Source organism: Macaca mulatta, chromosome 16 (genome assembly GCF_049350105.2).
Source record: "Macaca mulatta isolate MMU2019108-1 chromosome 16, T2T-MMU8v2.0, whole genome shotgun sequence".
NCBI lineage: Eukaryota > Metazoa > Chordata > Mammalia > Primates > Cercopithecidae > Macaca > Macaca mulatta.
Genome location: NC_133421.1, coordinates 54,956,151 through 54,981,996, shown reverse-complemented (window position 1 = coordinate 54,981,996; position 25,846 = coordinate 54,956,151). Strand labels below are relative to the sequence as shown.

The window sequence follows — 25,846 nt, the reverse complement described above, 5'->3', positions numbered from 1 at the left end:
TGTTATACATGGAGAGCAAAATATCAAAAACAGGGAGTGCTATATCCTTTTTAAAAAATTTTCTTTCTTCTTTTTAGAAATTATTTTTTTGAATGCAACAGTTTTCTTAAAGATATTCTTAGAATTTCTATGGTGGAAGCTAAGAAAGCTTTTTCTAAAAACTATAATCATGTAAGATATGAAGTAACTCTTTTTTTAATAGTAGTTTCAGTTATTCGATGTTTTTGAAGATAGCTGGAAGTCCTATATTCAACAGTGGCTCTAATACAACAACAAAGTAGATTACATATCACATTTTGCCTCTGAGGTAAGACTGACTGGGCTCACTCTTGGGCCATCAAGTTAACCTACCTGAATTTTGGGTCCTTTAAAAAAATAAGGATAAGAATCTTAAGGATTTTATAAATATTAAATTAAATGTCATTATTTAGGTATTGTTTAGCACAGTACTCAGTACATAATAAGTAAGCAGGCAGCCCTCAGTCTTATTTCAAACTTAATTCAAGTTTTGTTTGACCAGTGGAAGTCTCTGGTCTGACCTAGGTATTCAGAAATGCAACTTGGATATTCCTTTTGCAGGACTTTTTTTACAGTCCCTTCTTTTCAAATGGCATTGCTTTTATGTCTGGCAGAAATTACAGTTGAAACAAGTACTTTGTACCAAGAAAATATTCTTTCTAAATTAAAAAGATAAATTTTGAGATTCAAATGGAAGTCACATTAACTTTGCTTTAAAGGCCACAGGCATGTCTTTTAAAGCTACTTACTTAAAATATTTAGTTTTGGAATTCTTCAGGTAGTCTAATAACCAGGTAAAAGCAAATCTTTTCCATCACCTTTAATAAATTTTTGTTCTACTCCAAAGAAATAAGCATTATCATTGTAAATTCTTTTGTGTTTTGGTTTTGTAGATAATAGGCAAGCAAACTCATTTAATTGCTGTTATGTCACCATACTTCTAAAAATGTCATTGCTAGTAAGTACTAAGTATTTTAGGTTGTCTGGATCAGGGGTCCCTAACCCCTGGGCCGCAGACTGGTAGTGGTCTGTAGTCTGTTAGGAACCAGGCCACACAGCAGGAGGTGAGCTGAGGGCAAGCGAGCATTACTGCCTGAGCTCTGCCTCCTGTCAGATCAGTGGTGACATTCAATTCTCGTAGCAGCACGAACCCTTTTGTGAACTGTGCATGTGAGGGATCTAGCTTGCGTGCTCCTTATGACAATCTAGTGGCTGATGATCTGTCACTGTCTCCCCTCACCTCCAGATGGGACTGTCTAGTTGCAGGAAAACAAGCTCAGGGCTCCCCCGATTGTACATTATTGTTAGTTATATAATTATTTTATTATATGTTACAATGTAATAATAAAGTGCACAATAAATGTAGTGCATTTGAATCATCCCGAAACCATCGCCTCTTTGCACCCCCATCCCCTCTCCACCTCCCATGGAAAAATTGTCTTCCACGAAATAAGTCCCTGGTGCCGAAAAAGGTTAGGGGCCGCTGGTCTAGATCTAAGAATTTGATTTAATAAGTAGTTTAAAGAAAAAAATAGGTACAGATCTCTAGACTAACCTGTGTGTGCTAATTTACTTTATCTTAGGGATCCTGCCTTTCAGGTGATTACAATTACCAAGGAAACAGGCCTTGGCCTGAAGATACTAGGAGGAATTAACCGGAATGAAGGCCCATTGGTATATATTCAGGAAATTATTCCTGGAGGAGACTGTTATAAGGTAAAAATATGTCCCCTGCCCACCAAAAATACAAACAATAAGACCTACCAGTGGTGAAGTTTATTTTTTCTTCTTTATTAGTGAATTTATATCCACTGTGACCATACCTCAGTGAAAAATACAAAGGAACTAGGAGATAAGACTGTTGCCCTCAAGGAGCTTTAAACTAAGAAATAAATAGGTTATTCTTCTATGAAAATAATAGATATTTCTGACTGTAAGATAAGGTTATTATTTTTAAATTACGTGTTGTTCAACTTTTATCCTGTATCTGATTGAGAGAAATTATATTTGATGACATGTTATCTTTCTACTACTTTGAGTTTTTAAATTAAGTTGGATCAGAAGAACTTTAATTACATTCATTTAGCCTCTACTAAATGCAAAACAAAACAGAAACAGCAAACAAAATGTACTAATTTCTGAATTTGCAGTTCTTGTTGAGCTAATGAGTTTTATCACTCGTTAAAACCAGAAATTGTCTTTTTTTAGGAATTAGAAAGTCTTACTCTCCTCTTCAATGTAAGAAATATGTTATATAATGAGCTCCCTTTCACTTTGGTTGGTAGGAAGCTGAGACCCAAATTTGAAGCACAACCCCAGCAATTTAACAAACTGGTTACTATATTTGAATTCTCATTCTTCTTGGATTTCATTTGCTGTTTCTGTTTTACTAAAGTGATTATGTGTCATTTTTTGAAAATTGCGTCCACTTTATTTTGGAGAGATATCAGATATAAAGAATTTAATAAAATTATATTAATAATTAATAAAATAAAATATTCTCCATTTGATTGCCTCCATTTGATTTTGGAGAGATATCAGATATAAAGAATTTAATAAAATTAATAATTAAGAATTAATAAAATATTCTATTAATATCAAGTGATTAGCAAGAGAAAGGATCTTCTTATTTTGTTCTTGTTGTTTGGTTAAGTAAATAGTCCTACTACTTTTACCCACTGCCCCATCCGTCCCCCACCACTGCAAACACTTGTTTACCAAGCAGTTTATCTTTTCAGCTGGATTTTTTTGTCTTGTTAGGGAAAAATTCCATTTTACCAATAACTTCCAAAATAGTTGTAGTAATTTCAATTGCTTTACGGTTGTTCAGATAATAAGGCCTGTTTTAAATGTACTTTCTAAGTGTCATATAGGCCAGGCATGGTGGCTGATGCCTGTAATCCTAGCTTTGGGGAGGCAGAGGCAGGAAGATTGCTTGAGCTCAGGAGTTTGAGACCAGCCTGGGCAACGTAGAGAGACTTGAACTCTATTAAAAATAAAAAAAATCAGCCGGGCGTGGAGGCGCCTGCCAGTAGTCCCAGGTACTTGGAGGCTGAGGTGGGAGTATTGCTTGAACCCTGAAGATCAAGAGCAGTGAGGTGTGATCGTGCCACTGCACTCTAGCCTGGATGACAGAGTGAGACCCTGTCTCAAAAAAAGTATTATTTAATAAGTTTAATGATATAATTTTTTGGCTATTAAATTTATTAATCAACATATTTAAAAACTAAATTTAAACAAATCCAAACAAACCAAAAATTGAATTTTTTTCTTCCAAGAATTGAGGTGTTTCTTTTTTTTTTTTTTTTTTCTTTTCTTTCAGACGGAGTCTTGCTCTGTCGCCCAGGCTGGAGTGCAGTGGCGCGATCTCGGCTCACTGCAAGCTCCGCCTCCCGGGTTCACGCCGTTCTCCTACCTCAGCCTCCAGAGTAGCTGGGACTACAGGCGCCCGCCACCAGGCCTGGCTAATTTTTGTATTTTTAGTAGAGATGGGGTTTCACCGTGTTAGCCAGGATGGTCTCCTAGCTCCTGACCTCGTGATCCGCCCACCTCGGCCTCCCAAAGTGCTGGGATTACAGGCGTGAGCCACCGCGCCCGGCCGAGGTGTTTCTTTAGTGTTAAAGCTGAGAGGGGCGTGTGTGTGTGTTCAATATAGCTAAGGCATTTCTTAAACTACCCTTGATATAACGCAATAATAGATCAAGGTACCTAACAAATGATAAGAATTTGCTTGCTTTTTTTTCTTTTTCTTTTTTTTTTTTTCTTTTTTTTTTTTTTGAGATAGAGTCTCACTCTGTTGCCCAGGCTGGAGTGCAGTGGCACAATCTCGGCTCACTGCAACCTCCACGTCCCAGGTTCAAGCGATTCTCCCACCTCAGCTTCCCGAGTAGCTGGGATTACAGGTGCGTGCCAACACACCTAACTAATTTTTGTATTTTTAGTAGAGACGGAGTTTCACCATGTTGGCCAGGCTAGTCTCGAACTCCTGACTTCAGGTTATCCATCTGCCTCAGCATCGCCAAGTGCTGGGATTACAGGCGTGAGCTACCGCGCCTAAGCTAAGAATTTGCTTTTAAGATAAGCATGAATTTGTGCTTGTTTATTACGATGAAAACTATTTGGAGTTAGAGTAATAAATTGATAGCAGTCGTGCTGAATGACTCTTTGTCTTCTGTCAGTGATAGCAAATTAAGGAATTATTCTTATAATATCTACTTTTTCTTAGAATTTCATTGAAAGAAGTATTAAAAGGCAAAATTTTCTCATTGACTATATTCTCTACCTACCACTAGAGGGCAGCACAGAGCTATTAATGTTCTTTCTACCTGGTCACAGCTGACCAAAAACAGGCAAGATAGAAAAAGGTGTAGGAGAAGAGGACCGGGGGCAATGGCTCATGCCTGTAATCCCAGCACTTTTGGAGGCCCGGGCGGAAGGATCCCTTGAGCCCAGGAGTTCCAGGTTGCAGTGAGCTATGATTGCATCGCTACACTCCAGCCTGGGCAACAGAGCATCTCTAAAAAATAAAAAATAAAAAAACGTATACAAGAGTAATTTTCTAGTGCTTACATTATTTTTAAATATTTTCTCAAGATGGAGAGCTGTATGCATATGCATATTTATTCTTCAAATACAAAATTGATATAACTATTTCAAAACAATGTATTAATAACGATACATTCACTGTATTCTAAATACTGTTTTAACATGTTATAAATTTCTAGTCTGCACAGAATTTCTACATAGTATAATCTGTAGAATAGGAAACACAAACTCATAAGGTTATCTTAATGAAGTTGCTGAACTGAGTAACTGTTAATATTTTTTAAATGCGTATGAATGCTTTAACTTTCTGTAATTTTAACATTATAATGTTTCATAATTAACAATATAGGCAATCTCAAGCTTATAGCTAGATTATATTTCATTTATATTTGCAAATCTTCCAAACTGTAAGGGAGTTATTGGGACTCAGAAGGACTTTTCTTTAATTATTCATGGTTTGCCACCACCCACCCCAAATGTTTTCCTCCTGGAAAATATGAGAATGAAATACTGGTTTAGTAGAAGCAAAATATTATGTTTCTTTGAAAAACATATCCAGAATTCAAATATGGGATATTATGAATACATCTTTTCAGTTCAAGTAGAACCAAGATTTCCTCAGCTCTAAGAGCTAGAGGTACCCTATAAATTGAGAACAACTATATTAGTTGCTAAAGTTAAGGAAATAAGAGAGGTCCAAGGCCCTTTTACCTTGTCAGCTAGTCCCGTATCTATCTGGGGTCAATCCTAGACCCTTTTTCTGGCCTAGACACTCCTTTAAGCTTCATACCCATATTCAATTCCCTGATCAACATTTTTGCTTGGACCTCTTAAGGGTATCTCAAACTCAACATTTCTGAAGCTGAACTCATAACATTTACATCACACCATATTCTGCTCATCTCTTCCCAAACAGAGTCTCTTCCAGTTTACCTAGTCTTGGTGAAAGACAGCCAGGTACACAAAGTTAGAAAATTTATTTCCACTCCCATGACACTATTCAATTCATTAACACATACCATTGACTTTCTACTCTCTAAATATCTCTTGAATCCATCAGTCTTCTTGATCTTCATTCTCATCACTGGAGCTTAAACTGTCATCAGTTTTGAATCAGCTCTTTCAGTAACATTGTTTGTTCTCATGCGCCATATCTATTTCCCTCCCAACCTATATCTTACTAATATTTGGTTGCCTACAAGGTTCCATATAGTGTGGCTTCTGCCCTCTCCTTCTCTGGCTCTCTATCACTATGCATTTTCTCAGTTCCTGGAAGGGGCCAATTTTTTTTTTCCATGTCATATGCTGTTCCCTTAGTCTGGAAACAGCACTCCATTTTCTTTCCCGTATTATTTCCTTATCAATTCAAATACTACTGCCTAAGGATTATGTTGCCTGCTTTTCCCCAGTCTAGGCTATGTTTTATTTTTTCTATATATGCTCCTAACTCCTGTTCCTTTCCTTTGTGTCACCTATCTCAGTTTGTAATGATGTATTTATATTTATGATTGTTTAATCAACTCTGCCTGAACCACAAGACAGTGTTTCTTAAAGGCAAGGATGCTCTCTGATTTTATTCACAGGAACGTTGTTGGTCTTTGGTGTGGTGCCTGACACATACATACTTGCTCAGTTTAAATTTAGGAATGAATGGTTCCGTAGTCATTTTGTCACATTTCCGAGGGTTTCTGATCTGCTTATTTACCCTTCCACTGGCACCATTTGGGCTCCACACCAAGGTACTTCCTCCTTGGGCCTTTGTGTCAGATTTCCGACAATACTTTAAAGTTCTCAAATGTTCATTTTTTTTTTCTTTCTTTTGTTGCTGGTAACATAGGGAAAGCAGACAGAAATCAAAATCCTCTCTTCAAATCTGATAGTATATTTCATATTTTCTTCAGTTGGTTCTAAGACATACATTAAAACATACACATATAAGCTATGCATGCACACACACACATATATATAACATGCATATATCGGTATGTAATATACTTCTGAGTGTGTATATATATGTAACTTTTCCTCTTCTATCTCTGAAATTATAGGTCTCACAATCAATGTCATCATGTAATTGGTGGCATTGAAGTAGGACATATTTAACTTTCAGAGGAAATCTGTTTTCATGCTGAGCATAGCGCTGGAACCAGGGCTAAGGCTTTTAGATAAATAGCAGGATCAGGCCTCTGGATGGCAAACTATGAAGCAACCAGTCCCACTGGTGGGAGCTGAAGAAGTAGCAGCCAAGATGGTTCCCTTTGCAGTGTCACTCTCTTTATTCCTTTGCCATTATTATTTCTGTCATAGCTACCCTAAAATCCTCAGACTGTTTCTTGGCCCCCTTTAACCTACTGTGGACTTCCTGTGTACCTAGCACTGTGCCAGGGAAATAACCATGAAAAGGACAGAGTTCTAGTTCTACCTAACTGAAAGAATCGGTGATTCTGGCCCACTAAAAGAATCATTGCCCCTAGATTGGGAGTTGCTAATTTAGTATATTCTAATGCGAAGGCAGGGAAAAGCGGATGTGTAAACATAAGGACCATACAGATTAAGTGCAATCCTTTAGGTAAGTAAAAGTGTTTTTTGAGCAAAAAGATACAACAATTAAGTAAATCCTGGGGAACTAGAGAAAACTTGCAGCAGAGATAGTGTTTGAATTGGGCTGTGACGTTTAAGTCAGAGTTTATCGCAGAGAAGTTGGAGGGTAGATGGTGGCATTCTAGATGGGAATTCACATGTATAAAAACATTGAGGTTCGAAAGACCATGGCTGATTTGAGGCACATTCTCTGAGAGTAGCATGAAGAATTTATATGCTGGTGTGGAAGGTGAATGGTGAAGCTAGTAAAAATAAGCTGCAGTAAATTTGTTGTGCTGGGTTTGGGACGCTGAGGAGTTTCAACTTTTCCTACCAGTTGGCAGCCATCGAAGTTTCTCAATCTGATGAGTAATATAATTAAATTTGCTATCAGTATGAAAATTGTCCACAACAGATATGGAAGTCTCATTTACCTCATCTTATTTAACATCTATAATGTGCTATAATTTACACATGTTACTTCTTATAGCAACCTCGTGTTACATAAATTTATCCCCATTCTACGGCTAAGAAAATGGAGTTTCATAAAAGCTAAACAGCTTCCCTCAGTTCACAATAATAACTGGAGTTAAAAGAAGGTTCCTGTCAGTCTACATCTTGTAAAAGTATAGGAAAGGAATCTTAAGGCTTACAGAAGGACTGTTCCTTAGTATTAGGTATAATGAGTTAGTTAAATCAGAATTAGGCTGTATAGATGGTTTCTGATAATATTGAAATGTATTATTTAGAAAACTATATACCAAAGTCATAATATAGAAATGAATAGTACTGGTCTTTTTTAACAGAAGTGTTTACGTGGTCAGGAATATATTATTATTTCAACATCTACATGAATGTCAATGTGAAAGAATTCAGATCTGAAGTTCAACATATGAAAGTGCTTGGCACGTTGCCTCGCATGTCAGGTAGTTGCTCTGTAACTGCTGAATTGAAATCTAGACTGTGTGGAAGAGATCTCAGCATATCTCTGAAGTTAGTATCTTCACATATACATTAATCCAGCTGGGGCAGAATGCACTCGAATGCCAGACTTACAAAAATAGCTTTGTTTTCATTTGCAGGTTCTGACTTTTAAACAGGTTCAGAAATTCACATGATCAGCTGAGATCTTATTCTAGGAGGCAAAGAAAAAAACTAACTGCTATGAATACTTTTTAGAAAGAAAAAAATATGTAAACACCAGAAGTCATAGTCAGAAGGCATGCTTCTTCTTCTCTTCTCTGACTCTCTTCCTGCCAGAAAATGCTGCTTCAGTACATCAGCGTACTTTAATATAAGATGGGTTAAATTGCCTTCATGTGAACTTTTTCTCTGTACTAACACTGCATGTTATGTTGTCTGACTTTGCTAACTATATTTAATCACATATTTACATAAAATGAAAATTTGTTTTCAAATTATATATAAAATAAAAATATGTGTGATATATGTATATCATATATATGATATACATATATATATATATATATTTTTTTTTTTTTTTTGAGGCAGAATTTTGCTTTGTTGCCCAGGCTGGAGAGCAGTGGTGCAATCATGACCTTGACCTCCTGGGCTCAAGTGATCCTCCCACTTTAGCCTCCTGAGTAACTGAGACTATAGACATGTGCCAGCTATTTTTTTTTTTTTTGAAAGGCGGGGTCTAACTATGTTGCCCAGGCTGGTCTCAAACTCCTGGGCTCAAGCAATCTTTCTGCCTTAGCCTCCCAAAGTGTTGGGTGTACAGACGTAAGCCACTGTGGCTTATATATGTTTTATAAGTTGACTCTGTTGGCTTAAGTATTTTAAATAATGTTTACATTTCAGTAGGATAGGGTCATTATGCATCTAGATTATATCATCTTTTACACAGTATTTGAGATATGTTTCTATAAAATCCTTTCATGAATGTTTTATGTCAATTTTGTTGTTTTCCTATGTATTCTTTAGTCGGTGAAAGAGATAGTACTTCATGTCTTTTTAAAAAATAATACCTATTGTTATTTAGGAGTAACATAACTATGAATCACCATTATTATAAATAATACAGCTTAGATTAAAGATCAGTATCCAAGGGATATATTTTAGTAGATAACACTAAAGAACGATGTTTTCTTGAATTTGTGAAAGTTACTTAAGTACCATCAAGGTGAAAATCTCCCTTTTTAACCATATAAGCTTTTTCTGTAGTTATAAAAATAATGGTTTCTACCACTGTACTAATTAATGATAAATAGGGAAATACCTTAGGAGCTGTAAAAGAAGAAAGCTTATTTTTATTTTCTGGTTTGAATGAAAAGAAAAGACAAAAACTGGGAAACTTATCTAACAACTACATTAACTCTTGTTCCTGATATGCTCTGTCGTATTCAGTTAGGCTAGCTATGAGCAAGCCAGGCCTTAGCAAAGGCAACACCAGGCAGCCAGTTAGAATTGTCATTATTAGCAGGACATGGCTAACAATATATGCACAGCCAACTAGGCCTTAATCGCAGGTCTAGTAAAAAAGATGATGCTGAAATACGGGTAGGATCAATATAATTAAAATCCTTGGCCAGGCGCAGTAGCTTTCACCTGTAATCCCGGAACTTTGGGAGGCCGAGGTGATCCTAGGCTTGAGCCCAGGAGTTTGAGACCAGCCTAGGCAATGTTATGAGACCTCATCTCTACAAAAAATTTTGAAAATTTAAAAATTTTGTTTAAAAAAGACCCTTGACTAAAGTTTTAAAAATTTCATTGTGGGATAACTGCACATTGAACAGTTTGATGGGAGGAAATATGTAGGAATGCAGAGAAATTAAAGTAAATGAGTTTTGTATTCTGAAATAATCCCACAGTTATTTGGCCCACTTTATCACAGAGTCAGAGCTTGATCAGCCTCATAGTGCTCAGTTTTTAAAACAGGTCCCTTTTCCTGGTATACTGGCCTATGTCCTACCTGCCATATTCAGAATTCTTTAGCATGTAAATTTATTCATGGAATGCATGAACCATTCCATTTTACTCATATATATTACTAAACCAGACTTTAATCAAGACATTTTGCTACTGAGATTGTCTAAGATTTTACTTTTTACTCTTTTTGAAGGTGTTCTTCACAAAAACTTTTCATTGCTTTAATTGCATCAATTTTTTTTAAATACCTCATTAGTTCCTTTATAAATGTTACTGTTTTTGTTAGGATGGTCGTTTGAAACCAGGAGATCAACTTGTCTCAGTCAACAAGGAATCTATGATTGGTGTATCATTTGAAGAGGCAAAAAGCATAATTACCAGAGCCAAGTTGAGGTAACTATACTACCCATGGGATAGAATGAATCATTTAAGATATCTCCTTGGAAGCAGTAATTTAAGATGTGTTAAGTACTTTATAAGAAATATTTTTTAATAACATTTGAAACATTATCTTGGAATTCAGTTGTACTGTATTCATAGCATATCCATAAAGTGATTTCTTTTTAATACTAGGTCAGAATCTGCTTGGGAGATAGCATTCATCAGACAAAAATCCGACAACATTCAGCCAGAAAATCTGTCATGTACATCACTTGTAGAAGCTTCAGGAGAATATGGACCTCAAGCCTCAACATTTAGTTTTTTTTCTTCTCCTCCTGAAATACTAATCCCAAAGACCTCATCCACTCCCAAAACAAATAATGCCATTTTACCTTCTTGTGAGGTAAGTCAGGTAATCTTAAATTTATGTATGTACTCCATAAATTCCCTATACATTTTTACATTGGTTATATACATATAGAATTATTTCAGTAAAATTGTTAACAAATTAATATTTCTTTGAAAGTTTTTTTTATTTTTTTCTATTTAAAATTTTGATGCTGTGTTTTCAATAAACATATTTTAAGTCAGCATGTCCTGTGGCCAGAAGCATGATGGGTTAGAAAATACCAGCATGACGAAATAGTTCCACAAAGATATGCCTAGATATCACTCAAAACTATGTTAGGAATGTCATATTTAGTTTCAGTTGGTTTAGTTATTTGCCATTTCTGTTCTCTGCTTGACTGAAGTCAGGCCATCTTCCTTTTGTTCTTAGCTTCTTTCCCACACAGTGAGGCTAATCCCAGGCTAATCCAGTCTAAGAGGGTATTGCACCTTCATGCGTGCTATAGTTCACCCAAGTAGAATCACACAAAATGGGCAATTTCTATATCAGAATTAACATACTCAATTACTAACTGCTATACTGTCCTAACAAATTACAGTTATAGAATAAAGTGTGTATTATTTATGTCTGTGTTAGCTGTAAAATAGGGAACTTATGCTTTTAGTCAGTAGAATAAAATTCGTCAAAGGTAACTTCAGTCTCTGGTACATGCTGAACAGAGACAGAGTATACGATTTTCTGTCAGCCCCTTATACTTTGTCACTTGCAGCTATAATACTTTTAAAAGACAACATGTGTGGCCTTATATTTTGTTATCCTTGGATGTGGTAGAGCTGAAAGCAATTGTTACCTTTAATTCTGAATTGCTTTGTTTGAAGATGCATATACCAAAATTTTAGAGGGTTCATGTTTGAGGGACAATTACTTTAATCTCTGTAACCATTCTTTTTATGTTAACATGGGCTTCAAGTGACCTACTTTAGTAAATGACATTGCATGTTCCTCATTTTCTTTCACAGATAAAAACTGGATACAACAAAACAGAACAGATTCCAATTACTTCTTCAGAAAACTGTTCTGTGGGTTTGTCTAATACAGGTAAATACACGTTTAATTTCTCTTTCCTGTTTTTTTTTTTTTTTCAATTCTCTCTCAATGAGGAGTATGTAATGTGACTTAAGACTTCGAAGAAGGGTGAATTATGTCTTTGTTCCTTCAGTGAATGAAAAAGTAAAAATAATGTCTTTATGTTGGTCCCTGTTAAAATATGACTTTTATTAGAAATTTCCCTGGACAAAGAGTTGAAATTTCAAAAGATGCATTGTCATAACAGTGTTTATAAAGCTATAATAATTCATGAATTGTTTAAATCAAATAATGAAAAGTCTTCTATAAAGATCAAGATTAGGTTGCCGTGTCCTTTTAGTGCAATACTGATGAGGCATATTAAATACACCTTTCAGAAAACACATTATAGAAGGGAGCATACCTTAAGAAATGTGTCTTGTTTTTTTGGAAGAAATCATATGGATATCAATCAGAAAGGATGTCAGTATTGTTAATTCATTATTATTGATTCTTAATTACCATAAAATGATTTACTGACTTTTTAAAACAATAAAGCATTAATTATCTAAGCCAAGTGTAAAATAAGGATTTTTATTTGGCTGTAAGGTGTTTACAGGATCAATATCAAGAAAAAGTCCCCTGAAATTATCTCCAAAAGTTAAACACAACGATAAAAAGACTAAACATAACTGAAAAACTAATTATATATGCCTAATTATAATGCAAATTTTTACCTGTATATTTTAGTTTTGTTTTAATAGCATTATTCATATAAGAACAGAAAAATAAGGAAGCATTAATTTAAATTAAATAGCAACCAATCTTTTTTTTGAGACAGATTCTCGCTCTGTCGAAGCTCTGCCTCCTGGGTTTACGCCATTCCCCTGGCTCAGCCTCCCGAGTAGCTGGGATTACAGGTGCCCGCCACCATGCCCAACTAATTTTTTGTACTTTTAATAGAGACGGGGTTTCACTGTGTTAGCCAGGATGATCTTGATTTCCTGACCTCGTGATCTGCCTGCCTCAGCCTCCCAAAGTGCTGGGATTACAGGCATGAGCCACTGCTCCCAGCCCAATAGCTGCCAATCTTTACAGGAGTTTATACTATATTCCACAGTGGTTTACTCCGATTTGGGGTGGTATTTACAAGTGGGTTAATAGCAATCTTCAGCCATGAGTTATATTTGCTTTTACTTAGATTTATTGACCCTTAGAAACTTTATAGTATTATTCCTCTTACATAATTAATTTCCAGTCTCTGGATGTACTATATTTATTTTAAACTGGGAACCCATATGAGAAGAAAAAGACAAATGAAACAGTCATGAGATGAACATCAAAATTGCTGGATGATGGAAGTCAGAATCCTTTATTCCTTGATTATATTATAAATTATTAATAATTATATAACATGTTTTTAACTTTTAAAGTAATTAAACTATTCAATGCCTCTTTTAACCTTTTATTCAGTAAGGATTTACTGTGTTATATAGAATACAGTACAATGGGATTTATGAAGAAATTAGGATATTTTCTGTGAGATACTTAATAGTATATTGTGAAATAAAACATGGGGCTAAAAATTCTAATTATTCAAATTAGGAAACATTCTAATTTATATGCATGTGTTTGTTTATAGATGTGTGTATATGTTTATTTTATCAAGCAGCTACTATTTGCAGTTTTTTGTGTTAATCGGAGCAGGATGTGGGTGGTTTTGTTACTCTAAAAACCATTCTGTCTTGTGGATAAATAACACATTTAAACAAATTATGTAAAGACATGAACATAGAGGCCTAAGGAAAGAAGTAGTGAGTGCTATGAGTATGGTATAAGGAAGGCACAGTGGTTACCACCAGACTCTGGATACAGACTCAGTGTTCAAGTTCTTGCTTTCATCTTATTAACTCTGTAACCTTGAAAGAGTTACAAGTTTACACGGAGTTGTTATGAGGATTAAACAAGATCATGCATGTCAAGCACTTATATTGTAATTAGTGCATAGTATATGCCTACTAAATTTTCCTGTTACTAATAATACAGAACCTATAGCTTAGAGTATAGCTCAGATAATATTCTAGGTCGTGTTTATAGAGCAGAAGGAAAAGCTTCCAATTCTTGATTCAATTTTATGTCCTCCCCTTGACCCCAAAAACTAGTATATAATAAGGAATCTGTCACAATATGCAGAAATTAAGAAAAATTTCTTGTCAAAAGTCAGACATTATCCATATCTTGAAAAACGTGGTAAACATCAATTGATAACTGAACACAGGAGATCGTTTCAAGTTAAGGAAGCACCACAAATGAAAGAACTAAGGATGAACTAGAGGTCAGATGACTCTAAGAGTCAGGTGTGATTAGAACAGAGATCTTGTTAACAGTAAATAATCTCAGGTAAATTTATACCAGTCGCTGTAAGAACAGTGGTAGATTTTGTAGTAGAAAAATAGGTTAGTGAAAAATATATTTAAGTAAGTTATAGGTAAAGTAAATACTAAAATACAATTAAGATGGAACATTTTTCTAGAGTAGAAATTGTGTCAACTCAGTCTCATTTTCTTCTACATAAATGTGATAGGCAAGATATTTCTGGGGAGTGGAAAAAAGGTAAATTCACCTCTAAATTATCTCTAGATAATTTATATATATTGTGATTTGTATGTTATAAGTACCTAATTATAGATGGTTACAAATCAGAAATTAACCATCACTTCTAGATTCCTTCAGTTACCTGATACTAATTCAAAAAATATAAACAAATTTTAATGTTAACCTCAACAAAAGTAAATGTAATTAGATAGTTCTATGTCTGTTCTTATCTAAAAATCATCCCAAAGTGTAAAAATTGGTTAGAATTTTAAAAATCCACATAATATTTAAATGTTTTCAAAAATGATGCTATTACAGAAATTTATTTCAAAATCCAGAGTTGTTCACTAGTGCCGTATGTAAGTTGAATATCACGTCTGTAATCCCAGCACTTTGAGAGGCCGAGATGGGCAGATCAGTTGAGGTCAGAAGTTCGAGACCAGCCTGACCAACATAGTAAAACCTCATCTCTACTAAAAATGCAAAAAAAAAAAGAAATTAGCCAGGCATGGTGGTACATGCCTGAAGTCCCAGCTAGTCGGGAAGCTGAGGCAGGAGAATTGCTTAAACCCGGAAGGCAGAGGTTGCAGTGAGCTGAGATTATGCCACTTCACTCCAGCCTGGGTAACAGAGCGAGACACCATCTCAAAAAAAAAAAGAATTGTTGCATGAAGAAATAGTCATTATTTTAACTTTACTAATAGTGTAAAGACTTAATTCCTTTAGACCAAGTCTTTTGAAACTGAAATAAAGTAGTTATGGGAAAAAATATCCATTCAGAGTTCGTGGTATTAAGTAAATTGTATTGATCCTTTCCTTACAAAACATTCCTTTTCTTCTGCTGCTACAAAGAGGATAGGAACAGAAGATCTGAGAGGAGCCAGGCATGGTGGTTCACACCTATAATCTCAGCACTTTGGAAGGTCGAGATGGGAGAAATCACTTGAGCCCAGGGGTTCAAGACCAGCTTGGGCAATATTGTGAGACCCTGTTTCTACAAAAATTAAAAAATTAGCTGGACATGGTGGCATGCACCTGTGGTTCCAGCTACTTGGGAATCTGAGGTGGGAGGATCACGTGAGCCCAGGAGGTCAAAGTTGCAGTGAGCTATGTTCAGGATACTGCACTCCAGCCTGGGAGACAGAGCAAGACCAAGACGCTGTCTCTAAAGAAAGGAGAAGGAGGAGGAAGGGGAAGGAGGAGGAGAAGGAGAAGGACAAGAAGGAGAGAGATCCAAGAGAATAATAAGCGATACTTGGAAAAACTCACTCCCCCAGAGAGGAGCAAATAAAGAGCTTGGGGCTGGGATAGAGAGATGTCATTGGCAGATGAGGAAAACTGTCTGTGAGGGGCTTTCAGGTAAAGCTACTCTGAATTGACGAAGTATGCTGGAGTTATACACAGACCTTCTTAAGGTTTTAACTCAAAAGTAAAAGTGTAAGTTGTCTGGAAAAAGATTTTGTTAAGCCCTGATTGCATATTGTTAAATGAAGGTTAGTATAATTTTACATTGAATCTCCTTATAATACAGTGTCTCTGTGTTGATATTAATAATACTGTATACGTTTTCACAGTAGTTTTCTATGATATTGTTGATCTTCTAACTCCTATGAGGCAATCTGGTTTATTCCTCCAACTTTGTAGATGAGCAAACCCATTATTAAAGATGTTGAACACATTTAAGAACATTGGTCTGGAGTCACAAGAGATTAGACTCCTAACATTATCATGTACTAGCTATGTGACCTAGGCTAATTTCTTTACCTTTTCCTGCCTTGGTCTTTTATCTTTGGGATGGGAATAATAACATCTGTGGTCACGGTGAAGATTAATGAGCTTATATAGGTACATAGTTTACTGTTTAGATAGAAGATAGGAGCTTCTGTTCTTTTCACTGTTAGATATAGCATTTTTTTTTTTTTTAACGGAGTCTCTCTCTGTCGCCCAGCCTGGAGTGCAGTGGCACAATCTCAGCTCACTGCAAGCTCTGCCTCCCGGGTTCACGCCATTCTCCTGCCTCAGCCTCCCCAGTAGCTGGGACTACAGGCACCCGCCACCACGCCTGGCTAATTTTTTGTATTTTTAGTAGAGACGGGGTTTCACCGTGTTAGTCAAGATGGTCTCGATCTCCTGACCTCATGATCCGCCCGCTTTGGCCTCCCGAAGTGCTGGGATTACAGGCATGAGCCACTGCACCCGGCCAATATAGCAAATTTTTATGCTTAGATGTAGGAAAACGTGAGAACACATTCCTCAGTATGTCAATGTTGTAAGTGTTCCTGTCTCACCTTCTCTCATTCTCCTCTCTTCCCCTTGCTCTCCCCTCTGCAACTCTTTCAATTACTTAACACTTGAAATGAATAATTCAAGCCCAAGTTTAGTCTTTGAGACCATAATCAGGTTCACTTGGGTCCACCTAGTGTTAATGTGCCTTAATTGCAGGCCAAACACCAAGCTGGAAGTCGTTGGACAAGCTTCACATATCCAAACCTTAAAGGATGAAAAATAAAGTTATCTGCTGGTTGGTCTTCCATATCATTCCACTCCATGCTGATCTTTATACTACACTTTAGGTTTGGTATAGAATTTCTCTTAGGAGAGGAAAAAAATTACATGTATGTGTATAAAAAAATTATATGTATATATACACACACATACACATATGTGTGTATATGTATATGTGTGTATATGTGTGTATATATATGCATACCCACATATGTATGTGAATATATGTGTATGTATGTGTGTATATATATATACACTATGTATATATTATTTTTAATTTCATAGCCAACAATTAGGTATGATTACAAAGGAGATTCACTTACTTTTATCAGAATTGTAAAAATTCTATTTAATACTAAAATCAGTCTTTTTCAAAGTTTAATTCCATTTGAAGCTAAAAGTCAGCATCCATTTTTTTATGATCTTGACACCTATAAGCTATATTAAAGATTTTACATAGAATGTTAAGGATGTGTTAAAGGTTTAGAGGAAGACTATTTATTTTCATATGCACTTCTTATATTCTTAAGAGAATGCAAATCATTTTGTACTTAGAGACAGATGCTCTGAGAAATTTTAAAAAATTAAAACACTGCATAAAGATGTGACATTTTCCAAAGATTTTTCTTCTTCCTCTTGTTTCTATGTAGAACTAGTAAAATATCATTTAAAAGTGTATTTAGAATAGTGGCAATTTAGATAGTAAGATCAACATGAATTACAGGAATCTGTTTTACAAACTTTGGCATATTAAAACATACAGTATTTCAAGTTCTGGTCTTTTGTAGCATCTTTTTTATTCATGCAATAAGGACAAAGGCTCGTTTAAATAATCAGGGTATATTGAGAAGATGTAGGAAAATGGATAAGAAGTGTATGACTTTTAGCTCTTGAAAATTCATTTATGCTACTTGAAATGTAACCTGTCTTTAAGAGATAAGATTTTTAGCTCAAAGTACAGAATCTATATAATACTTTATGTGCAAACTTGAAATGACTTGCATTTATGTTTTTTTTCCAGAGTACTTCCAGAATTCACATCACAAAACACTTTTACCACTTGAAAAAATATCAACATCTTTGAACAAAAAGACTTTTTATCTTTTTAAGGCATTGTGGTGATGTAGTAGTGGTGGGATGTATGTTTGTCTTTTAAGTTAATATATCTTTGGGACTTCACAATGCATAATTGGCTACTCTTGTATCTTAGGACTTAAGTGAAGACAGCTTATATAAAAAATTTAGACTTAAAAAAATTATGAAAACTGGCCGGGTGCGGTGGCTCACTCCTGTAATCCCGGCAGTTTGCGAGGCCGAGGGAGGCGGATCACCTGAGGTCAGGAGTTTGAGACCTGCCTGGCCAACATAATGAAACCCTGTCTCTAACTAAAAATACAAAAATTAGCCAGGCGTGGTGGCATGCACCTGTAGTCCCAGCTACTCGGGAGGCTGAGGCAGGAGAATCGCTTGAACGCGGGAGGCGGACATTGAGCCAAGATCACGCCACTGCACTCCAGCCTGGGTGACAGAGTGAGACTCCGTCTCAAAAGAAAAAAAGAAAAGAAAAGGAAAAAAAAAGAAAAAGTTACGAAAACAAAACTAAAAGCTGCCAACTGATTAGCTAGAATTATTTTTGAACAGCAGGAACTCAGAACATATCCTGTCAAATGAAAATTTCTATTCCAATTAAGTTCCCAATTAATGTGCACCCTGTTGTCTCTTAGATGTTGCTTCTGCCTGGACTGAAAATTATGGACTACAAGAAAAGATCTCCCTAAATCCCTCTGTTCGCTTTAAGGCAGAGAAACTGGAAATGGTAAATCCTTTAAATTTTCATTTTTCTTCCGTAAGACAAAAACAGGAAAGAAGTACTCTCCTTCTTTGAGAGGATAAAGTACTGGAGTCATTAGTTTCTTGAAGTTACTTATTTACAATTAAATGAATGGCAGTTTGGATTTAAATTATTTAATTCACATTTGAATTTGGTAGTTCATGTTGGTTCACTAGTACAAAATAGAAATAAAATCTTTCATAATTAAATTGGCATTTGGATCAAACAGTTTTCTCCTCTGAGAATAAGACAAATATGATTTTTACAGTCTAGAATGTATGCAAAGATGTAACAAATTATGGCAAAGTAGATGAGGCTTCATAGATAATGGCAATAAATGCAATCAAGTAATAGTCCATTATTCAATTTTTTTAAGTAAAGAGAAACAAAATTTTAAAGAACAAAATAGTCAGATGTCTACTAAATAGAAAGATGGTGGCAATATACTAAAGCACTAAAAAATAGTCCTGGGGAAAGTGGAACATTGAGACTCTGATGTAAAAGAAACTTAAGATAATTAAAAAAGAAAAAGTAAAGGCAGAAAAGCACTCAGAAGCATTTCTTATCAGGTTACCAGGGATCTGAAGGGAAAAATAAGCCACTTTTTTTTTTTTTTTTTAATGTAAAATGGATATACTGCTGAAAGTCCACAACCTCTACCTTCCTGTCAGTTTTTAAGGATAAAGCATTTTTACATTTTAGGAAGAGTATAAAAATGCATAGCTAAAATAAAGTACACCGTCTGTTTATTCCTATATCCATACCTTTGCTTGGTCCTATGATAGTCCTTTCTCATTGCCAATTTAAATCTTACCTAAATTCTAACTCACACAGGGGAGAAAAGATTTCTCACCCATGGGTAGATTCATGGCCCAAACACCTATAACAAAAGACAGATTAACAAGAAAATAGCATGCAGATTTATTTAATGTATGTTTTACATGACATGAGAACCTTCAGAAATGAAAACCCAAAGAAACAGGGAAAACTGTATTTTTATGAACAGTCATACAAAAGTGTAGTTGGAGCACAAAAGGGTGTAATCTAATGGTAATAAACTGGGGGGAGCATAGCAAGGCCTGGTTGTTCAGATTCCTAACATCTCTGTGTCTTCAGAGTTGAAGATACTTCCTTTCCTCTGGGTATAGGGAGGACCTCTCTGGAATGAGGGTCTTTTAATCTCCTTTTAGGGGAGGATCAGCTGGGTTTTATGGCCCACTTCAGGGGAGAAAAGGTGAGAGAAGGTAAGAAAGACCTTCCTGCTTCTGCCATTTTCTTAAACACCAAAGTGCCGTACTTTGAGGCAGGATGTCCTGGATTTTGTCATTCAATTCCATCTCCTTCATTCAGACTTTGCTAACTCTTATAGTTCAGACCCACATTACCTTCTTTTGCACATTAATAGCACTTACCTTCACTTTTTGGTGCCCTGTAATCTTTTCAATATCTTGTTTTATCAATGAAATTATAAGTGTCTTCACCACAGACCCTGTAGTACCTATTAGTGTTTAAATAGCTGGTTTGTGCTCCATAAAATTTTCCAGTTAATTAGATACTTGAGATGTTTCCTTTATACTTTCAAAATCCTGAGTATCTTTTGTAACATGTGTTTCTGTTTGTGGCTAAAATGTAAGTTCTGGCTAACGCTTGGTCTGCAATCAGTTAATAGTAACATTTTCAAAAATAGAGTGTTTGAAGTTTAAAAGCATGACTGTTACATTTCTAAAAATGAATAATTATTCAATGATATTGATTTAGTATACATTTCTGAACATCCAAGATGTTCATTCTTCTGGATAAGGAGAAATTTATCCAGCTAATTGCTTTACCTGACAGACTTTGTTATTTTACTTAAATTTTTCTAGCACATGATATTATTTTTAACCTGATTAATATTCTTAGAGGTATGAAAATCAAAATTTGTATTGATTCTGAGAAATATGAGTTGCTTGGCCATTAAATCCGAATTCCAGTTTTGGTTCCACTTTAAGCCTAAACAAATTATTTTTGTGGAAAAGTAAAATGCCAGTTTTACATCAAAGAAACCCACATTTGATATAAATTCTGCCTCTGCTCTTAATCAAGATAGACTTGTTAATTTTACTTAGTAGAGCATTCTTTTTTTTAGAATCTGAAATTATATTTATCTTAATAACTTTTTTCCTAAAATCTACATTAGCGTCTATCCACCCAAATTATTTCTTGAGCTACTCTTCTTGTTTTGCGTAGTTACATATTAATGTCATAATATCAGTATCACCTCAGCTTGAAATAGGTCCTTCTCTTGGTTGCTACTTTGTAGACAGATTCAACTTTATTGTCCATTACGTTTTAACATATTCCTATTCAGTAATAAATATGGCCAATATGATCAGGTATTTAAAATAAAATAAATTAGTATATATTTTTCATCTTCTATAAACATTACATGTGGCAGCTCGAAAACTGGTGTTTTAATAAAATTTCACAAGGAAAGGATGTTTGCTAATTATGAATTTATTAAGTAATTAGCCTACCTGGTACAATTTTTAAGGAAAGCAGAGAGGTTAGAATTTGATTAAGGAAATTACCTGTCAAGACAATGTCATATATATATACACACACACACGCATACATGACAAACATGTATGTTCAGACATATGTATATATACATGTGGCATTGTCATGAAGTCTTTTATATTTTATTGGTTTAAGTAGAGAAATTTATAACACTGAACTAGTTATTTAATTCCTTGTCCATAAAATGGATTTACATTTGTCTCTTTCTATGAATACTCTGAGAATGATTTAATATACAGATATTTTAATGTTATTTCAGCATAGTTATTTGTAGTGATACATTGTATCAAAATATGAATAGGATATGTCTCATTTGATCCTAATATTAAACTTAAAAATATGCATTATAAACTTAGCAAATAGGGATACAATTTATTGCTTGGCTTGAAATCCAAATATCGTACCTCTGCATTATCCGTATATTTATACCTATGGAAGATGCTTTGGGATATGGATGCCATTTCACTGGTATTTACTTTTACCTCTTGCCATTTCTGTAACATTTCAAGAAAACTGTAGAGAGCAATGACATACCCAATGTTAATGAAATGTTCTTTGTATTAGGCTGAAAGGTGTGTGACTAATATTGTAACAAAGTAATTTTTAAAATTCATCATTCAGACATCAGAAAAACTTCAGTACATTTATTTGTCTAATTAACAAACTTTTATTTTTGCTTCAGGTTAAAAGATGACCTTAGTCATTTAATAAATTATTGGAACCAATTTATTTTACTTTTTTCCCCATACATACTGTGCTTACATATGAGACCTACTTTTTGATAAAACATGTTACTTCCAACTTAAATGTAAGAGCTTACCTAACATGACATGTGGTATTCATCTAGTGTGAACTTTCAACAAAACTCATTTATTACTAAGCTTAGCTCTAGATCAGTGTACACTGTAGTTAATTGCATTATGTAATTTTATTATTACTTATGTAAAAATTACCATATATTGAGCACCTTCTGTGACAGACTATTTGCATTATTTTTATAAAATTTTTTTATTTCTTTATATTAAAACATTCATCCTGTACAAGAATGTATTATACACATACAGTTTAAAGAATAATAAAGCAAACACATATTTACCCATCACCCAACTTAAGAATCAGAACCTTTGACGTTGCTAATGTATTTCTTCTTGATCATATGTACCTGTCCCCAAAAGAGGGGAAATTTTGAGTTCGTCATTTCTGTATTTTTTTAAAATTTTCACTTATTTTAAATATTGTGGGATCAAAGAGTTTATTTTCTTTTCTTTTTCTTCCCTTTTTTTTTTTTTTTTTTTGGCAGTTGCAAGATTTAATAGAGTGAAAACAGAGCTCCCATAGAAAGGGAGGGGACCCAAAGAGGATAGCCGTTGGCAGCTTGAATGCCTGGGTTTATATCCCGATCATTGTCCCTCCTGCTGTACTCTCAGACGACAGATGATTGGCTATTTCTTTACCTCCTGTTTTTGCCGAATTAGCATTTTAGTGAGCTTTCTTTACTACCTGATTGGTCGGGTGTGAGCTAAGTTGCAAGCCCTGTTTTTAAAGGTGAATGCGGTCGCCTTCCTAGAATTAGGGATTAGCTAGAATTAGGGATTCTTAGTCGGCCTAGGAAATCCAGCTATTCCTGTCCCTCAGTCCCCCTCTCAACAGGAAAACCCAAGTGCTGTTGGGGAGGTTGGCTGACGACCGCTCTAACTGCTTCCTGCTGAATTGGGGTGTAGTAGGGGTTGTGCAGTTGAGATTTCCTCGGGAGGGTTGCCTTCGATGTCATTAACATCGGAGCATGGGCTAGCAGGCCTGTCCAGGGGTCTGTGGTAGATCTTAGTCATGGACTGCATCAGGGGCTCCATTTGAAGAACCATTTGTAGTTTTACAGCTTCGATTCTGGAAGAGACAAACTTAACAAGAAGGTTAAAGATACAGGGATTGAAATGTATAACCTGCAGTGCAGGGGATTATTTCTTTGGCACACTTCACAGTGTGCCATTGGTTAGCTGCAGGTGAAAGTATTTTTCCTTCTTCGGTGGCTAGCCACCCTGAGGGGAGGAAACTGTGTCCTCGTGAGGTTCCCCATTCTATTTCTTCTTCTGAGTACTGGGGCTTGGTTTCCCAGAGGGGATGACCCCATACTAGGGGTCCTTCTATAAGCATTTCTAATGGAGGATCCTGCCTTGTGGCTCTTTTTGCTTCAATATCTGTTTGGCTGTTCCCTTTTATTTCCCTTTCCTTTCTGATGACCCCAGCTGTGTAAGACTGCCACCTCTTTAGGTTTCTGTATAGCCAATAATAATCTCCTGATGGCTTCCTGATGTTTGATAGGTGTTCCCTCAGAAATTAGGAATTCCCTTTCTCTCCATATTGCCTCATGGGCATGGAGGACTAGGTAAGCATACTTAGAGTCTGTATATATATTTACCCTTTTTCTTTCTCCTAATTTTAGTGCCCGAGTGAGGGCTATTAGTTCTGCCAGCTGAGCACTAGTTCCTGGAGTGAGGGGGTTACTTTCAAGTATTCTATTATCACTGACCACTGCATACCCCGCTTTCTGAAGTTCTTTTTCTACAAAGGAACTTGCATCAGTATACAAGTTGAGGTCGGGATCAGTCAAGGGAACCTCTAGAAGGTCCCCTCCAGTGGCGTAGGTTTGAGCAATTGTTTTTTGATAGTTATTCTATCTTTTCTTCATTGTCTGGAAGAAATGTGGCTGGGTTAAGAGTTGCACAAGTGCGCAGTTGCAGCACTGGCCTTTCAAGTAATAGAGCCTGATATTTAAGTGAATGGTTGTCTGACAGCCACAAGTCTCCTTTAGCAGTGAGTATGCTGTTCACATCATGAGATGTCCACACAGTAAGATCTCTTCTCTGTATTATTTTAACTGCTTCAGATACTAAGACTGCTACTGCCACCCCTTCCCGTAAACAATGAGGCCAACCCTTTGCCACTACATCAATTTCCTTACTCAGGTATGCCACGGGTTGCAAGCTCATCCCTTGGACCTGTTTAAGGACTCCTAGAGCTATTTGTTTTTTTCTGTGACATATAAAGAAAAGTCTTGCCCTGTTGGCAAACTTAACACTGGGGCTTGGGTTAAGGCCTTCTTTAGGGTCTGGAAAGCCACTTCTGCTTCAGGTGTCCATCTTACTAAATGGGTATTGGCTTTCTGAGTTTCCTTAATTACTGAATATAATGGCCTTGCTATTTCACCGTACCTAGGAATCCATATTCAGCAGAAGCCTAGGAACCCTCTTAGTTGCTTTAGGGTTTTGAGATGAGGATAAGGCGGTATAGGGAAATTTAAGAGCGCTTGGGTGGCTTGATGGCACACGGTTTCTGAACAGACGGCTAAAAGTAAATCATCCATATATGGAAGGATAATCATGTCCAGGTGTGAGAACTGGCTCAAGTCTTGGGCTAATGCCTGGCCAAATAGATGGAGGCTATCCCTGAACCCTCGGGATAAAACAGTACAGGTGAGTTGAGACACTGGGTTCTAAGGATCTTCAAAGGGAAACAAGAATTGAGAGTCAGGATGTATAGGAATGCAGAAAAATGCATCTTTAAGGTCCAGGACTGTAAACCACTCTGCTTCCTCTGGTATTTGGGAAAGCAGAGTATAAGGGTTAGGTACAGCTGGGTATAGAGGGACAATGGCCTCATTGATAATCCTGAGATCTTGCACTAACTTCCACTGTCCGTTGGGTTTCTGTACTCCTAAAATTGGAGTATTACAGGGGATATTGCATGGTTTTACTAGACCTTGGGCTTTTAGGTCCTTAACAGTTTCTTTTGAATCTTTGTTGGGCCTTGGGTCTAAGGGGGTACTGCCTTTGGGGTATAGGAGGCGGAATCCTTTAGTTTAATTTGAACAGGATGGGCATTCTTTGCTTGTCCATATTGTCCTTCTGTTGCCCAGACTTCAGGATTCATTCCTTCCTCAAGCAGGGGACCACAAACGGGTGTTCCTTTTCCTATGTTCAAGTGTACAGTGGCCCCTGCTTTTGCTAGAATGTCTCTCCCTAACAAGGGAGTGGGGCTTTCAGGCATAATTGGAAAAGCATGTGAAAAGAGTAAAGCTCCCCAGTCACAACTTAGTGGCTGGGAGAAGTATCTAGTGACTGGCTGTCCTAGGACCCCTCGGATAGCGACAGATCTGGAGGACAGTTGTCCAGGACAGGAGAGTAAGACTGAGAAGGCCGCACCAGTGTCCAGGAAGCAGTTAACCTCCTGGCCCTCAATAGTCAAGCATACCCGGGGCTCTGTGAGGGTGATGGCATGGGCTGGCACTTGCCCCAGGCACCTTCAGTCCTGCTGCTGGATTATCTAGTTAGTGGCTTCTGACTCAGAGGACCTTTGTCCCCTGAGACAATTGGCCTTCCAGTGATTCCCTTGACATAAGGACCATGGACAGGGGGGCAGCTTATTTCTACTTGTACAATCTTTTTTAAAGTGTCCTTGTAGACCGCACTGGAAGCAAGCCCTATTAGGCATTCAATTTGCCCAGGTTTTCCCTTTTCCAGAGCCTCCAA

The 25,846-nt window shown here is 36.2% G+C and overlaps 1 protein-coding gene across 4 annotated transcripts in view; it reads left to right on the top strand.

The window, feature by feature from the left end:
* The window catches only part of STXBP4 (syntaxin binding protein 4), a 200,911-nt gene that overhangs the window by 20,046 nt on the left and 155,019 nt on the right, over positions 1-25,846 (top strand). For all 4 annotated transcript variants that reach the window (XR_013406489.1, XR_013406488.1, XR_013406490.1 and 1 more), the window contains exons 4-8: positions 1,602-1,734; positions 10,322-10,428; positions 10,609-10,819; positions 11,785-11,863; positions 18,655-18,746. Coding sequence is in view for 1 of the 4 variants with exons in the window: in XM_001102767.5 (XP_001102767.3) it covers positions 1,602-1,734; positions 10,322-10,428; positions 10,609-10,819; positions 11,785-11,863; positions 18,655-18,746 (622 nt within the window). In the remaining 3 variants the exon portion in view is untranslated. The remainder of the gene's footprint in view (positions 1-1,601; positions 1,735-10,321; positions 10,429-10,608; positions 10,820-11,784; positions 11,864-18,654; positions 18,747-25,846) is intronic.